This window comes from Temnothorax nylanderi, unplaced genomic scaffold, assembly GCF_030848795.1.
Source record: "Temnothorax nylanderi isolate EJ_2023f unplaced genomic scaffold, tnyl_v1.0 TNYL_tig0516_pilon, whole genome shotgun sequence".
NCBI classification, from domain to species: Eukaryota; Metazoa; Arthropoda; class Insecta; order Hymenoptera; family Formicidae; genus Temnothorax; species Temnothorax nylanderi.
This window is the reverse complement of record NW_027249578.1, coordinates 19,059-37,114: the sequence shown is the minus strand read 5'-3', so window position 1 is coordinate 37,114 and position 18,056 is coordinate 19,059. Positions and strand designations below refer to the sequence as shown.

At 49.3% G+C, this 18,056-nt stretch overlaps 1 protein-coding gene and 1 long non-coding RNA gene across 2 annotated transcripts; both read left to right on the top strand.

Moving 5' to 3' along the window:
* Nucleotides 1-11,811: 11,811 nt before the first annotated feature.
* Nucleotides 11,812-12,860, top strand: LOC139783565 (uncharacterized). The gene is made up of 2 exons (XR_011721317.1): nucleotides 11,812-12,644; nucleotides 12,714-12,860. It is a non-coding gene; the product is annotated as an uncharacterized lncRNA (long non-coding RNA).
* Nucleotides 12,861-16,268: 3,408 nt separating this feature from the next.
* LOC139783566 (uncharacterized) lies at nucleotides 16,269-16,781 on the top strand. Its single transcript, XM_071722729.1, has one exon. It carries the CDS (start codon nucleotides 16,269-16,271, stop codon nucleotides 16,779-16,781), a length of 513 nt encoding a protein of 170 aa, XP_071578830.1.
* Nucleotides 16,782-18,056: the final 1,275 nt, after the last annotated feature.

Sequence of the window (18,056 nt, the reverse complement as noted above, 5' to 3'; positions counted from 1 at the left end):
AGTACTGCTCCCAGACCATAGCTGCTACTGTCACATTGTATTGTGACTGGTTTGTTTACATCAAAGTACTTAAGTGTGACGATATTTGCGACCATCTCCTTTATTCTATCAAACTCCTTTTGTTCAGTTTCTGCCCACGTCCAGGGTGTACGCTGCAACGTTAGTTCCCGTAGCCGACGTAGTTCGGAGCTTAGATTAGGCATATATCTGCCGAGATAATTAACTAGACCGACAAATTTTTCAACGTCTGTTTTGTTCTCTGGGTTTTGCATTTTTCTTATGGCGTCGACCTTCGCAGGGTCTGGTTTCAGACCTTCCGTGGTCAGAATATGTCCGAAAAATTTAACAGAAGTCTGACACAGATTTAGTTTTGATCTATTCAATTTGCAATTATTTTCACGCAACCTTTGTAAAAGATTCTCTAGATTCCGATTATGATCTTCTATAGCTAGCTCTATGGTATTTCCTTTACCATAAATGATAACGTCGTCTGCTAATATTTCGATGCCTTCCAGCCCGTGAATTATCTCGAGGATTTTTGCTTGAAAAACTTCTGGAGCCACCGAAATTCCAAAGGGTAGACGAAGCCAGCGATATCGTCCAAACGGTGTCCAAAACGTTGTTAATTTACTGCTTTCTTCAGAGAGTTTGATTTGCCAAAATCCTTTCTTCGTGTCGACCGTACTAAAGACCTTTGCCTTCCTAAGTTCTGGAAGGATTTCATCAAGGGTGGTGAATTGGCGGTTTGGCCTTTTCAACGCTTTATTGAGCGGTATTGGATCCAAGCAAATTCTAAAAGATTTTTGTTTCTTCACTAATAGAATATTACTCACCCAATCCGTGTGTTGCTCCTCTTTGACGATTATTCCATCATTTTCCAGACGTGTCAACTCTTCTTTTAGATCCTTCCGATAACTCATAGGGATTCTTCGTGGTTTTTGTATTACTGGCTTCACGGTCTCGTCAATCTCTAGTTGTGTAACCCCTGGTAGTGAGCCATATCCTTGGAAGACGTCTTGATACTTATTGACAATTGCTTCTGTTTCTGCGCAACCATTATTCTTCAGATTCTGCATTTGGACTGAATTGCAAATTTTTATGAGATTTAACTCCATGCAAGCGTGAACTGAGAGAAGCGGGCCACAGTCTTCATCCACGATTCGGAATTTTATTCGATATTCCTTTCCTTTATGGGTACACTTGAGATTGGTTTCTCCTAGAACTTTGATGTTGTGTTTACCAAAATCCATCAGAAAGCACGAAGGCTGTTGAATTCTTCTGTGAGATTCGTCTACGATGCTACAGTAGTATTTGTAGCCCATAACGCATGATCTTGCTCCTGTATCTAATTCGCAGGCTATCCTCTTCCACTTATTGTTGATGTAGAATTTTATATTTGCAACCAAAGAGCCATCTGAATCGTTGACGTATACTTTTTTTATCAGAAACGGTTCAGTATCTGAGTCGCTACTACTAGAGTCCTCTGAACTTTGATTTTCCATTTTTAAGTCAAGTTTGTTGACCTGGTTACCTTTAGGATTACTTTGCCTCTTCTTGCGACAGACTTTTTCCGTGTGATTTTTCTTTTTGCAGAATTTGCATATCTTACCGAATGCTGGACATGCGCCTTTTACAAATGCATGTGCATTGCCGCAGTACCGACATAACTTGGATTTATTTGCACCTTTGTCCTTATTTATTTTATTTACTGTCGATAATACTTTCTCGTCTATTTGCATAGAGTTAACTTGCTTCTCCGTGATCTCGTGTACTCTACATATTTCAGTAGCTGTTTTCAAAGTTAAATCTATCTTCGCCATAAGTTTACGTTTTAGAGCGTTATCCTTAATGCCTACGACAATCCTATCTCTTAGCAAATCATCTTGAAATTGTTCATACTCACAGTTCTTAACCAGTTTTTTTAGTCTGATCAAGTAGTTGTCAAAAGATTCGTCCTGTTGTTGAATTGCCGTATTAAAAAGATACCAGTCATAGATAACATTCTTGTTGGCTGTCGTGAGTCTTGCTTCAATGAGTTTTAGAACATTTTCGGTAGTATCCTTTTCTTCTTCTGTTAACTGGAAATTGAGATATTTTTTCATCGCTTGCACCCCAATTGCGGCTAATAGGATGCTGATTTTTTGTTTTTCCTGTGTAACTGGCCATGTCGACATTCCAGTAGCAATTGCATAATTATTCCAACTGTCCTTGAAGAACTCGAAATTTTCTCTGACGTCGCCTTTGTCTGTCTCTAACGGCTGGGGCCACGGTATACTCGCTTGGAGGTTAGATGATTGCGCTACTGAACCTCCTCCCTCCTTCCTAACGTTTAATTGCGCTTGAACTTGAGACATTTGTTGAGTTAACATTTGTAAAGCTTTGTACTGCTCTGTTAATATTTTGTTTATATCGTCAACACTCATGGTGATCTCTAACCTTACTTTACCGATGTATATATAAGACTTTTCGTGGTTTTATATTGAATGGTTTTGCGATCAGATATTAATTAAAAACCATTCGTACCACACCTGGCACCATGTTATATTCGGTAGTAAAGAATATGAATAGTTAGGTATAAGGCTATTTATTTATGGACTTGTTACAGTCAGTTAACTCGATCGTGTACGTTATTGCACTGGCGCGCTCCCCAGTGCTGACAACCTTCTCAACCTAACATCACTATAACAGACACTTTTCACAATTTACACATTATACATATTATTAAGCAGCAAGATCGAACCACGATTGGTTCCCGAGTAACATTAAGAGATTTCAAGATATTTAGCATGTTTAAAAGTATTTTTGCCCAAAAGGCGGAACATTTGGCCAAAAGGGTCATTAACAGGTGATTTTATATTCATTCACAATTTTATAACAATTTTAAGCGACTCAATACATTTTCAGATCTTGACAGCCAATGAAAAGCGTCCCAGGCGATTTCATAGTACTTCAGTTTGTTTCAAGAATTTATTCACAGTGACAGCCAATAGGAGCGATTCCTGGCTGATTTATATTATTTTATATCATTTAACAGAATAGCATGGCTTTCAGCCAATCAGAACATTTTATAACATATTTCAGATTAACTTACAGCATAGCATGGCTTCAGCCAATCAGAGCATTTTGTGCTATTTCTTATGATAGACTCGATTAACCGACCAATGAGGGCCGAGCATTACTCCAGATAGCGTGATTCGGTAAAAACGCGATAATTACACTTTATACTTACCTTTTATGTTTATTCCTGTCGAATTAATTATGATTTGCGTTAATTTAACGTATGCGATAGATTTAAGATATATAATATCAATACTTACCTTTTATACTTACCAGTCCAACGATTGGGCGAGACGATCCTGCGAAGTCCGGGTACCTAAAGGAAAAGAGATAATTAGTTTAGCTGATTCTAATAATGGATACTTACCTGTCGAGTCGTAGGACGTCACCTTGACCTATTACGGTCACTCGGAAATCGTTCCGAGTGACTTACTCGCGAACGTGCACCTCGTGCATAAGTGGCGACGGCATTGATTCACGCTCCGTGAAGGTTGAGCGATAGCGAATGTCCGTCGTTCAATCCGGAGTCAGTATCTCACTTAAACCAGAGCTGAGCCAGTATATCGGCTCAGTGGAATATGATTGGTCATGACAATCCGAGGGATCGTGTCGCTCGTCAACCAGCGACACTATTGGTCGAAAGCAGTGGCATGCGCCACACACATCCGCTTCGCGTCTAAAAGAACGGCTTTACGCCTGCGCGACACCCAAAGTGGGAGAACGAGACCCGTTCCTCCCGGACAGTTCATCGTGAGCTTTCGATCGAGTAACACGTTTGTTCTCGGAACATAAATCGAACTCGGTGTTCTTATCCCGTTGTCCGCTAGCGATAGTAGCGTGATATTAACTAGTAATTATTCGTGTTTGCGCGATAACGGGTATTGACCAGCGTAACACGCGAAACGACATCCTGTCGTATTTATCTCGACAACGAGTACTGTATTCCAAGAATATTAAATTGTTATTTGTTTATAATAACGTACGTGAGTTTATTCGCGACCCAGTGAGAATCCTATCCGAATATCCATATATTACGCTTCGCTTAACAAGGGCGTGGCCGACGGCCTTGAACACGTCCGCGACGTAGAAGACGGCAGCCATCTTGCTGAGAGGAAGGAAGGGGCAACGCAATTACTTATGCTTTCTGTGTTTATGCTCAAAATACAGTGGCGACCGTATTTTCAGCCCGAGTAAGTGGCTTAATAAATAATTTTAATAATTTCATTCGTTATTCCGGTCACAACCTATCTCAGGACCAGTATGGCTTTCGAGAGGGCAGATCTACCGTGGATGCGATTCGACGCATCAGGGCCCTCTCGAAAGCCGCGACGGAGGCCGGCAGGGTGTTGCTAGGCGTCAGCTTTGACGTGGCAAATGCGTTCAACACCCTGCCATGGCCGGTGATAGGGAGGGCGCTTCTATACCACGGCGTCCCTCCTTATTTGATAGCCGTTCTGTACGACTATCTCCGGGACAGGCAATTGGTCTATACAGACCGCGACGGCAATATCAGGGTCAAGTTTGTCGTGCGGGGGGTTCCGCAGGAGTCGGTGCTCGGCCTGCTCCTGTGGAACCTGGGATATGATTCCATTCTCCGGATCGCCCTCCTCCCGGGATGTTGGTTGAACGGCTTTGCCGACGACACATTCCTGGGAGTCGATGGCGACAGTTGAGAGGAGGCCATATCGATCGCGAACGTCGCAGTGAGGCGGGTTGTGGCCGCTATGCGAGAGGTGGGCCTTAGGGTGGCTCCTCATAAGACGCAAATTGTCTTTTTCTACGACAAGTCCATGGGGGAGCCGCCGGCGGCCCACATAGTAGTGGAGGGAACCCGTGTCTCCGTAGAAGCCAATATGAAAGTATTAAGCCTCTGGTTGGATGGCACCTGGAGCTTCGGCGAGCATTTCGATCGCCTAACTCCCAGAGCCAAAGGCGTGGCAAATAGCCTCGCCAGGCTCATGCCGAATCTGGGAGGGGCGAGCGGTCGGGCTCGCCGACTCTATGCCGCGACCGTGCATGCCGTGACGCTCTATGGCGCCCCTGTCTGGGCGTCAGCGGCGGAGAGCTCGCGCCAAATCAAGGCGCAGCTCAGGCAGGTGCAGCGTTGCATTGCCCTGCGAGTGTCACGAGCGTATAGCACGGTGTCACACGCGGCGGCGACGGCTCTGGCGGGCCTTCTCCCATTGGAGCTTGCGGCTCGACAGTACGCTGAAGTGCATAGGCGTACTCGAGAGCTGCAAGCCGGGGGAGAACAGGTCCTGCCCAGGGCTCGTCTGCTGATTAGGCTCCAGGAGAAGGCGGTCCTGGTCAGACGTTGGCAAGGTTGGCTTGCCAACTGTGATTTTGGCCAGAGGACCGTAAACGCCATCCGACCCTGTCTGGCGGATTGGCTAGACAGTCGGAGATACGGGCTATCGTATCATATGGTGCAGGTGCTCACTGGACACGGGTGTTTCGGTGTGTACCTGCACCGAATCGAGAAGGAGGCCACAACCCAGTGTCATCACTGCGACGAGAAGAGGGACACGGCGCAGCACACGCTCAAGGATTGCCCTGCGTGGGCTGAGCAGCGCCGTGTCCTGCGGGGGGAGGTCGGAGATGACCTTTCCCTCCCGGCTATAGTGGCGGCTGTGGTCGGGAATGAGACGAAGTGGCGGGCATTCCTGGCCTTTTGCGGCCAGGTGATGTCCGCCAAAGAGGAAGCGGAGAGGATCCGCCGTGGGGAGGTAGATCCTCCTTCCCCGCCGGACCTCTCCCATTAGATTCACACAAGGGCGTGGACTTTTACAATTCACCCGCCTTTACTCACTGGCAAGCCAGTGGTATTAGCGCCGCGCTTTCGGGCGCGACACGAGCACGAGCTGTACCTTCGGGTTACTCCCCTCCGACTGGGGGGATCCCGGAGTATGGGAGGTTCGGCGACCCTGGCGGGAGACGGGGCGTCGAACCAACCTCCCACCAACAACGGGAGGTGTGGCGGGATGGGTGGTAGCCACATCCTGCCACAATCGATAAACAAGGGCTCCTATGAGCCATGAGCTGTACAACAGCTCATAGGAGGCAGCCCCATAAGGGCTTGGCGTCGGGGGGCGTTCCGGATGCAATTATAACAAGTTCCCGGGCGCCCCCATCGACGCAGAGACGGTCACCTGTGGAGTTTTAGTGGGTAAAAATCCCACATTCCCCTCACTCCTCCTTCCGGAGGGTGAGGGAGTCTTTCCCCTCCCACACAGAGGGAGCTGTCGGTCAGGATTGGCCGGTAGTCGAAAATTTCTCCATTTTTAAAAAAAAGGTTTTACCCAGGGGTCGGGGGAGGCCACCGGGGGCCCTTAGGGGCCCCTAGGAGCCTCCCCCGATACGGGTACTTGCGCACCCGGGGTCCCGAGCACACCAGTACCGTAACCTTCGTCAGTCTTCGACTGGCGGAGGCCGGGGAGTTCCTTCGGGGACTCGCGAGGGAGGCGCCCTCTATAAAAAGTTTGCTCGGACCGGACGGTGCCGTGAGGAAAAAGCCTTGGCTCTCCCAACCGTCCTAAGGGAAGGAAAACCCTGACAGAAAACCGGGGGACCGGCTGCCCTGCTTAGGAGTCTGGGTCTGGCTTCGGCCACCCAGATTCCAACAGCCGGTAGGGGATGGCGACCCTGACTTCAAACGCCCGGTCGGCCGGGACCGTTAGGGGCTTGTTATGCTTCCACCGGCAATCGGGACGGGGTGGGCCTTCCTCCATCCATTGCACGCCGGTGCTCCGGCAGGATGAGGGACAATCTCACGATCATTGCACGCCGGTGCTCCGGCAGATCGTGGGATTGCGGGCTCACCGGGGGTTGTCCGGGCCGCTCGGAAATGATCCGAGGTCGGAGCCGGGCAACCCCGGGAGGAAGGACGCACCGGGCCGCCAGGACGTTTTCTGGTTAGGGCCGGTGGTGTCCCTGCCGTCGGCAACGAGGGCCGGCGGCGCTTACGGTTTGCCCGTCGGTGGCGTCTGCTGGGGAGGTCCATGTACCCCTGTCCTCTCGGGCGGCGGGAGGCCGGGATCGAGCTTGCTCGGCCGGTCCTCTCGCTTAGCCCGTGGAGGGGATGGTCGGAGCCTCTCCGGTTGGCGTCGATGCGCGGGCGGTGCTCCCAGGAGTCAGGTGCGGCTGCCGGAGCTTCCGGTGGGCGTTCCCGATTCGAATTTGGCGAACCCGGGGATACCCAAGCTCGGGCAGGCTGGGCTCGTGAGGCTAGAAAGCCAACCAGCCTAGGAGAAGGCCACCCCGAAAATAAACCAACTAAAAAAAATATATAAAATGTGTGACAAAAAGGAAATAAACTCCCTGAGATCGGAACCCAGGGGCCGGCGGGAGGTGGGTATTGTCCCAGCCACACCCTCGTTGTTAGCATGCGATGGGCTACCCGGTGCGTTGTCGGCGAGCGCAACGGGCGAAATGGCTATCGCCGCCAATAGGGGGAGGTCCAAGAGCACCTCTAGGATGCCTCCAAGGAAACTTGGGGGTCCCAAGAGCGCGCGCGAGAGGGCTGCCAAGTCCTCACAGGAGAACACCCCTGGTACTGACGCTCCCTTGGCAAACAAGGGAAAGGACGGGACCTTCCTGGCCCCAGCTTATACTAAGCGGTGGTCGAGGATTGACGAAATTCTGGATGAGTCGAAGAAGTTCCTGGACAGGGCTAATTCGACTTTGGTAGACTCCGACCCGGAAGCCTCTGACGCCACAATGGTGGACGTGGACTCCATAGAGGAGGACGATGATCCTGACGTCTCAGACACGTCGGTTTACGTCAACCCAATCGACGGTAAGCTCTGGACGAAAGACACAGAGAAAAAGAGAGGAAGGCCTGTAATTACGGGTGATTGGGAGGTGAAAAAGGCACTTCTCGTCCGTAAGGAAAGGCTAAAAGAGGAGAAAAGGCTCCGCGATCTGGCGGATCCATCCGCGGTGGCAGATCTTTCGAAGAACAGAGATCAGGGAGGTCGAGAGACTGGAGGAGCTTAAGTTAGCTCTGACAAACGACCTCCCTGGCAGAATACTCGAGGCTGTCCGTAAGGTGGACAAAATATGCACCACGGCAAAGTGCCTCAAGGGTACTGACCAGAAGCATCTGAATGATGCGGCCGCTACGATCACGGCGGCAGTAACACACCTGGTCACCCGATTGGGACAAGAGAGCTAGACAGCCAGAGACGTGGAGATGGAAGAGCTCCGCGTACAAGTGGCGGCTCTGAGAGAAGATAACGCCAGACTGCGAGAAAGCGTGGAGAAGGCGTTGTCGCTAAGGAGGGAAGACACGATAGAGGTGGAGATGGTCCGAGACATTCCCAATCCACCTTCACCGATCTTGGAGAAGCGCACGAGAAGAAGAGCGAGGAAAAATACCTTCCCTGAATCTTCCGATGACGAGGATGATAGCGCTGAGAGGAGGGAGAAGGAGGCTGCCGAGGAAAAGAGACAGCAAATCCTTCAACAGCTCGACCCCGAAGGGATGCCACCGGTGATCAGACCTGCCATCGGTGGAAAGTCGACTGTTCTGGAGGGAGCAGTTCCACCGAAAGGTGCTACGCCCATGGAGCACAATCGGAGGCAGACCTGGTAAACTCCCGAATCGAGAAACTCGAGGGAATGTTTGTCGCGTTAATGAACAAACTGGGGGCCAACCAAGGTGCTGCTTTGCCGAATGGGCAGAGGAACGCAGCGGTGTCAGCTGCCGGCAAAGCCCCTTCTCTTAATCAGAAGGAGATGGCGACCAAGGCAAACGGCGGCAGCATAGCGAAACAATCGGTGAGTGGGAAGGGTAAAGCATTGCCGAAACCTTCCTTCGCCGAGGCCGCTAAGAAAACCACCAAGGGTGGCAAGGCCAAGGCCACGGGATCGAAGGCCACTAGTACTGCTAACCAAAAGCAGACGAATAAGGCCCCCCCCCGCCACATCTTCCTCGTCAAAGCAAAACCCCAGGGCTGAACAAGAAGCCTGGGCGACAGTGACGAGGAAGAAGGAGAAGACTGGGAAGCAGCCGACGACCAACAAGGGCGGAAACGCTGGTGGAGCTCCCCCAGCTAGGGGAACGTCCGCCTCGACTAAGCCTGCACCGGTTAGATCGGCCAATAAAACGGCTAACAAACCAAACAACAGGGCCGCGGCTGAGAAGTCCAACAAGGTGGTCAATCTGAAGCTGCCGCGTAGCGTGGCAGTGACCATCACCAGCACGGATGGAAACTATGAGGAGCTCCTCCGTGAGGCACGCGCAAAGATTAATCCCAGCGAGCTGAGATTTACGACGGGATTCAAACCCAAGAGGGCCCAAACGGGGGCCCTCATAATTGAAATCCCAGGGAGGGATAACGCCCCCAAGGCGGACATTTTGGCAGAACAGCTCGCCAAACTGTTCGAGGGTCGCCCCAAGGTCAAGATTACTAGACCCATGAAAACGGGCGAACTCCGAATCCTCGACCTTGAGGATTCGGCTACGGAGGGCGATATAATAGCAGTTATAGCGAGCAAGGGCGGCTGTCTACCTACGCAGGTCCAGGTTGGGCCATTGCGCAGAGGGCCCAACGGACTTAATACCGCTTGGGTGAAGTGCCCTCTTGCGGCCGTCAACGCCATTCTTAAGGCGGGCGGGCGGCTGCAGGTGGGCTGGTTTGTTGCCCGGGTGCAGGCACTGGACGCGAGACCCCTTCAGTGCTTTAGATGCCTGGAGGGGGGTCATGTCCGCGCCCAGTGCACGAGTAAGACTGATCGCAGTTCCCGGTGTTACAGGTGCGGTGCCGATAACCACCTGGCCCGGAACTGCTACGCGGCCCCCAGGTGCCCCGTGTGCGCGGATCTGGGGAAACCATCGGGACACCGCGCGGGAGGAAAAGCGTGCGCCCCGGCCAAAAAGAAGGTTAAACCTAGAATGGCCGGAGGCGCCGCCAAAACTAAGCCCTCGAAAAGTAAGGGCGAAGAGAAGATGGACGTAGATGAGCCCTTGGAGCCCTCCCGTCTCATACCAAGGATCACCAATATGGAGACGGTGGACCTACAGATTCCCGGTAGACAGCCGGTTAAACGATCGGCTCCGGCTGCAGACAATACCGGGGACGCAGAGGAAAGGCCCTTAGCTCAGAGGAAAAGGAAGAACAGGGGCAAAGATACAGTGGGGCAAACAAATCAGCTGCCACCACCGGCCCCTGTTCAAGTACAGGCAACCAAGCAGGGCAACAACGAGGTAGACAAGGAGCCTATGGCGTCGCCGCAGAGGACCCCACTGCCGACGCCGACTCCATCAAAAGCGCCCGAACTGAGCGGGCAAGAAGCGGAGGGCCAGCAGACCGCGGCACTGCCCGAAGAGGCACAACGGGAAGCGAAGGGGGAGGAGGCCTTTGGTGAAGGGGAATTCTATTAATGCCCCTACACCGCCTTCTCCAAGCAAATCTTAAATACGCCCGCGCTTCGCAGGATGTGTTTCTCCACACCATGGCGGAGCGCGGGTGTGGCCTGGGAGTGGCTGCCGAGCCGTACTGGATTCCGCCAAACCCCGCGTTGTGGGCGGGTAGTCGGTGCGGCTTGGTAGCCATAACGTGGAGGCAGACGGAAGTACCCGTCGCCTGTTCTCGAGTTGAGGCAGGTGACGGGTATGTCGTAGTCAAATGGGGCCGTGTAGTCGTGGGGGGGTTTACGTATCCCCCAACCAGGACACGGCCTATTACGAGAGGGTCCTAACAGACCTAGGGGCCTGTTTAAGAAGGATCCTATTTACCGGACAGCAAGACCTAGTGGCCGGGAATTTCAACGTCAAGTCGGTGTTGTGGGGCTCCCCGGCCACGGACGCCCGGGGTAGGATCCTGGAAGATTGGGCGGCGGGCCTGGGACTTTCCTTATTAAACTCGGGCAACGTCCAGACCTGCGTGAGGCACCGAGGTGGGTCTATAATAGACCTTGGAATCGGAGGTTAGACCCTCCGTTCCATCGTCGAGACCAGATTGCAGCGGCCGAGCCTGCCAGCCAATCGAGAGGTTCAGAAGTCAACCGGGGATCTGGGCATGGCGGAGCCGTCAACGCGAGACGGGGAGGCGACCAATTAGCCAGAGGTAACCACGGAGGACATCAGCTTCGAAAGCGTGTCAGCCGAGCAGATCCTGGAACAGATACCAGAGGCGGTGGCAGAGGCGATTATACAGGCAGAGGAGGAACAGCCCGCTGGAAACGGCGAGGCAGACGAGACGTTGACCAGCCAGCGAATGGACGAGGTCGACGAGAGCATGGTCCAAATGGACCAATCAGGAGCCACGGAGGCATAAAATCCGGGCGACGTAACATTTTCATTTATATTTTATTCATAACAGCATAGTGGCATAAGAGACATTCATTTTTATAAAGAGTTTTATATTTGCATGTGCAATCGTGAGAGTAGAGATAGATTCTACAGAGTTAAGTTTTAGTTTTCAAGTTTTACTTTGGACGGATTACGAGTCCTGACAATTTTATATACTATTGTACGCGTTAGCAAGTAAGAGCGATACATTAAAAGACAACACAAGATAAATAGACTAATATACACAATCGTCACACATATTCCTACCAGTCCCAGAAAAGAGTAATAAATAATATAACATAAAATCCTTGAAATTCAGTTCAGTAGAGTAAGAGCCAATCACAGACTCAGGTATAAGCAAATGCAAGTTTCAAGTCATACAATAAATTCAACCAGATATCCCTTAATTTCAGTAACCAACCCAAAATATGGGTTGATCGCGCTGTTTTACTTTCTAATGAAAAATTCCACGATGGCAATATTAAAATAATTAAAGAAATTTTGAACAACAACAGTTTTCCTAAACCAATCGTTAATAAACACATTGCCAAACGTCTAAACACTCTCAAAACACGTAACAACACACTTAATACTCCCACTGACAATAACACAACTTTTGATTTTAAGAACTGCATACCTTTACCCTATATAAAAACGTTGAGTGATAGCATTTGCCGTACTTTAAATGAACTCCACATCACTACCTTATTCACGGTTCCTAAAAAACTTGATTGCTTAATAAGACGGGGCAAAGACAGAATTAACGACCTAAAACAAACTGACATAGTGTACAAAATTAACTGCAGGGATTGTAGGGCCACATATATAGGGCAGACTAAAAGGCATCTGTGTACGCGTCTCAGGGAACACCAGAGCGATATTAGAAAACACGCTAGCAATCTTTCTGTAGTGAGTGAACACCGAATATCCTATGGGCATGATTTTGACTGGGGAAAACCTGAAATATTACATAAGGAAGGACAGACCAGAAAGAGAGAAATAGCGGAGATGTTTTTTATTAAAAAATTTGACGACACCATCAATTTGCAAAAGGACACGGAGAATCTTAACGTTCTCTACGAACATATCATAAAAGAAATATAGCTGGTTTCTCCTCTCCGCTGCTTCCCTCTCTATGTTCTTGCCTTTTATTGTTTACGGCACCAGTCTGTTTATAAGTGTCAGGCTCATCAGTCTAAATTTTACCACCGCTCTGCTATGTCATGTTACAAACATTTCACGAAATATACCGTTCAACGAATTTGTTATTACTTAGATTCCGACGCACAAATATGTAAGTTTCGGTTTTGTATAATATTGATATAATTTTCACTTAATTGCGAATTAATTTTTTGTCGTTTAGCTTTTAGATTCGGTGTAGTTAGGGCATTATGCTTGACTAATCGACATTTGTGAGTTTTGTATACACGCTTGAAAAGGACCGGATCCTCGGTCGAAACGTAGCGTTTTTCGATTAATAAATTTGGCCAGTTGGGTCGATTACAACATCTTTAGTAATTTTTAATTATCTACTGGCGACTCAAACTTCTTGTTCTAATATTAATAATCTTTACCGTTTTTATAATATATTTGACATTTTTACATTATTCAGTGTATTTACATAATTCAGCTAAGATGAAGTTCAAAGAGTATTTAATAGTAACAATAATCATATTTTTTCCTATAATAATTACATTCCCTGATATAAACATCATCAGGACACTTTTTACCATATACACGTTCTACATATTATTATTAAGTACCGAGATCGAACCACGATTGGTTCCCGAGTAGCGATAAGTCGTTTTTATAATATTTTGCATGTTTCAAGTTATTTGGCCAAAAGGCAGATTAGTCGACCAATAGGGTCACGGAAGGAGATTTTACAACAGTTTATTATTTTATAACACTTTCGAGTTAAGACAGCCAATGGGAAGAGTCCCCGGCGATTTTATATCATTTTACCATGTTTTCAGTTTATTTGCAAGATTTCAATACTTTGTTCACAGCGACAGCCAATAGGAGTGATTCCTGGCAATTTTGACATATTTCAGATTATTTTACGGAATAGCAAGGCCATCAGCCAATCAGAGCACTTTGTGCTATTTTCCACATTCAGACGCTCAAGGCCGACCAATGAGAGACGAGTATTACTCCGAGTAGCGAGATACGGCTCAAACGTGTTAATTACAATCTTTATATTATTTTACACATATTCCCTGTCGATTTGATTAAGATTTAGATTATTTTAGCGATTGCGTTAGAATTAAGACGTACTACATTTTTATACTTACCTTTGATACTTACCAGTCCATTGATTGGGCGAGACGATCCTACGAAGTCCGGGTACCTGAAAGAAAAGAGAGAATTAGTTTAACTGATTCTGATAATGTATACTTACTTGTAGAGTCGTGGGACGTCACGTTGACCTATTTCCGGTCACTCGGAAGTCGTTCCGAGTGACTTACTCGCGAACGTGCACTTCGTGCATACGCGACGACGGCATTGGTTCACGCTCCGTGAAGGTCGAGCGATAGCGAATGTCCGTCGTCCAACCGGGAGCCAGCTTTTCAACATTCTTGAAAGCTGAGCCAGTGTATCGGCTCAGCGTGCCGTGATTGGCCAAAAGGCATGAGGGATCGTGTCGCCCATCATCCGGCGACACCATTGGTCAATAGAGTTAACGCGCGCCTTGTAACAACCTTCGCGCCTAAATGGGAGGCTCTACGCCTGCGCGACACCCAAAGTGGGAGAACGAGACCCGTTCCTCCCGGACAGTTCTTCGCGAGACATCGGCGCGTTAACACGTTCATACCAGACTGTTTTCGCAATACAATCCCGAGCCCGTTGAACTTATCCCGTAGCCGCCTACGATAAGAGCGTGATTAATAGTATTGATTTATTCGTGTATACGCGACGACGGGTGTTCACGGGGAATATCCAGCGCGGCACGTGGAACGACTTAGAGTCGTAATTAGCTTTATATCGCCGGTAACGACGTGCAATAAATACTCGACGTATCTCAGCGTGCGAGCGAACGCGTCCGCGATCAAGAAGAAAACTGTAACCCAAAGAAATTAAATTGTTATTGTTTATAATAACACGAGTGATTATTCGCGACCCTGTGAATATCCTATCCACCGTAGAGTACGCTTCGCATAACAAGGACGTGGCCGACGGCCTTGAACTTGAACACGTCCGCGGCATAGAAGACGGCAGCCATATCGCTAGAAGGAAGGACGGGGCAACGCAATTACTTATGCTTTCTGTGTTTAAGCTCAAAATACAGTGGCGACCGTATTTTCAGCCCGAGTAAGTGGCTCATATAATATTTTCAGATAATTTCAATCGTTAGTCCGGTCACAACCTCACCTGGGCCAGCCCATACATTGCCCGCAGGGTGGAGGGTTGGAGGGTGGCCGAGGAGATCGAAACCCTCTCGGACCATCTCTTTATTGAGATGGGTCTCCCGGTCACCCTTCCGGAAGTCCAGGCCCGCCGCAAAGAAGCGGAGTTACGCTTCCCGCGATGGGCGCTTAAGAAGCTGGATGGGGACCTATTAAGGGCCTCCATCCACGCTTTATTATGGGTTGACGACGTACTGAATACGTCTGATGATGTGGATGTGGTCGTAAAAAGGATCGGCGACATCATGACCGCGGCATGTGACGTCGCCATGCCCCGATCCAGACCACATCCGCGTAAGGCAGCATACTGGTGGACGGAGGAGATCGCCGAATTACGGCGCTCCTCCGTCCACGCAAGACGTTGCTGGCTGCGGGCTAGGAGAGCCCAGCACAAGCAGCCGCGACGTTTTGAAGATGCAGGAGTAGAGTACCGCTCCGCAAAGCGGTCCTGGGCCATCAAGCAGGCCAAGGACCGTTCGTGGCTGGAACTCCTTCAGGACCTACACGAAGATCCATGGGGGCGCCCTTATAAAATGGTCCTCAATAAATTGCCCCCGGTCACGGAGTCCATGGAACCCGAGTTCCTCGAAGAAGTAATCAACACCCTCTTCCCCGACGATCCGGGGGAGAGGGCCGAGGGGGGTCCCGCTTCGCCCGATACGGAGTGGGACGAGGAGCTCGAGGTCTCCATGGACGAGATGAAAAAGGCAGGAAAAAGACTAAAGGCTGGCAAGGCTCCGGGTCCTAATGGGGTTTCCGGGAAAGCCTGGTCCTTGGTCACGGGGGAGCTGGCTGAGCACTTGCGTGGTTTGTTCACCAAGTGCCTCAGGCTGGGCCGGTTCCCCCATGCTTGGAAGATGGCGCGATTGGTCCTCCTCCCTAAACCGGGGAAGCCCGCCGACCAGCCGTCGGCGTATAGACCAATTTGCCTGCTGGACGAGGTCGGCAAACTCTTTGAGAGAGTCATCGCCGACCGAATCGTCCAGCATTTGTCCCGGACTGGTCCTGACTTATCCCAGGACCAGTATGGCTTTCGAGAGGGCAGGTCAACCGTGGATGCTATCCTACGCATCATGGCCCTCTCGGAAGCCGCGGCGGAGGCCGGCAGGGTGTTGCTGTGTGTCGGGTTCGACATAGCTAACGCGTTTAACACCCTGCCATGGCCGGTAATAAGGAGGGCGCTCTTGTACCACGGCGTCCCTCCTTACTTGATAGCCGCAATATATGACTATCTCCGGGACAGGCAGTTGGTCTATACAGACCAAGACGGCAACATCATGGTCAAGTTGGTCGTGCGGAGGGTTCCGCAGGGGTCGGTGCTGGACCCGCTCCTGTGAAACCTAGGGTACGACTATGTACTCCGCGTCGCCCTCCTCCCGGGCTGTTGGCTGAACGTCTTCGCCGACGATACAGTCCTGGGAGTCGAGGGCGACAATTGGGAGGAGGCAATCGCAAAGGCAAACGTCGCAGTGAGGACCGTAGTAGCCGCTATGCGTGAAGTGGGTCTAAGAATGGCTCCCCAGAAGACACAAGCCGTGTTTTTCCACGACAAGTCCATGGGGGGCCCACCAGTGGCCCACATCGAGGTGGAGGGAACCCGAGTTTCCGTGGAGGCCCACATGAAGGTCTTGGGCCTCTGGTTGGATGGCACCTGGAGTTTCGGCGAGCATTTCGCTCGCCTAACTCCCAGGGCTAAAGGGGTGGCAAATAGCCTGGTTAGGCTCATGCCTAACCTGGGAGGGGCGAGCGGTCGTGCTCGCCGACTCTACGCCGCGACCGTGCATGCCGTGACGCTCTACGGCGCACCAGTCTGGGTGGCTGCTGCGGAAAGGTCGCGCCTCATTCAAATGAGGCTGTGGCAGGTGCAGCACCCATTGGCCCAACGAGTGTCACGTGCATATTGCACGGTCTCGCACGCGGCGGCGACGGCCCTGGCGGGCCTCCCCCACAAGAGCTCGCAGCTCGACAGTACGCCGAAGTATACCGTCGTACGAAAGAGCTGCGAGCCGGGGGAGGACAGATAGTGCCCAGGGCCCGTCAATTAATCAGAGTCCAGGAAAAGACGGTCCTCGTTGGGAAATGGCAGAACTATCTCGCTAATTGCGAGTTTGGCCAGAGGACCGTCGATGCCATCCGACCCTGTCTAGCAGAATGGCTAGACAGTCGGAAGCACGGGGTGTCTTATCATGCTGTGCAGGTGCTTACCGGACATGGTTGTTTTGGTGTGTACCTGCACAGAATTGGAAAGGAGGCTACTACAAAATGTCACCACTGCGACGAGGAGAGGGACACGGCGCACAGTGGGGCCAAGTGGTAGTTTCGCGGACAAACTACCTTTTAGACTGCAATTCTTGACCAAAATAAACGTTTTTTTTAATGTGCGTAATAAAATTCTCTACAACTTTGTCGAGCCCGATTTAAAAAAAAAACAATTGTTCATTAATAATCAACTGTCGAAGTTAATAAAAAATTGATGTGCAGACCAATCACCTTACCCTTGTCATCCATAAAACTGTTTATTGGGTCGGAAGAAATGCATAAACGGTTTTCGATGTCGCTGATTACGAATCTGAGGTTGAAATTAAGCAATTCAAAATGGCGGATACAATATGGCGGAATCAAATTGTAAAAATGTAGGACATCTTATAAAAATGTATATCTGGGAGGTTTTCGAAGTAACTAATCACGAATCAGAGGTCGAAATTTATGAATTCAAAATGGCGGACCCAATATGGCGAAAGCAAATTGTAAAAATGTTGCAAATCTTGTATAAAATTTTTATCTGATTGTTTTTAAGGTCGCTGATTACGAATCTAAGGTCGAAATCTACAAATTGAAAATAATGGATCCAATATAGTGAACTCAAATTCTAAATACTAATTTTGAAATAAAATCGATTAATTTCTTAACCGTATAATTGCATAAGTGTAAAGTTTTCTGTAATAAATCTTCCTGGCATATTCGGCTAATTTTAACTGCAATGAAAAATAAAAGTTTAGAAAGTGGTTGAGAATAATCGATATACTACTTTTTGTTATAATTGTTAAATCGAAAAACTGTAAAAAAAAATTTAAAAACAATATAAGTTTCAAAATTAACTTATATTGTGTTTTTAAAATTGAAATTGCGTCCTGTTTTAACTCTATGTAAAGAAGTCCTCTGTATTCTCATCATCTCCATAAATATTGTTTTTATGTTCATTAATTCTATGTTCAAGTAGTCTCCCTGTGTTTCCTGTATATGTAGGACTACAATTATTGCATTTAGTTTCATAAAAGTACTCCACTGAGTTGTAATAA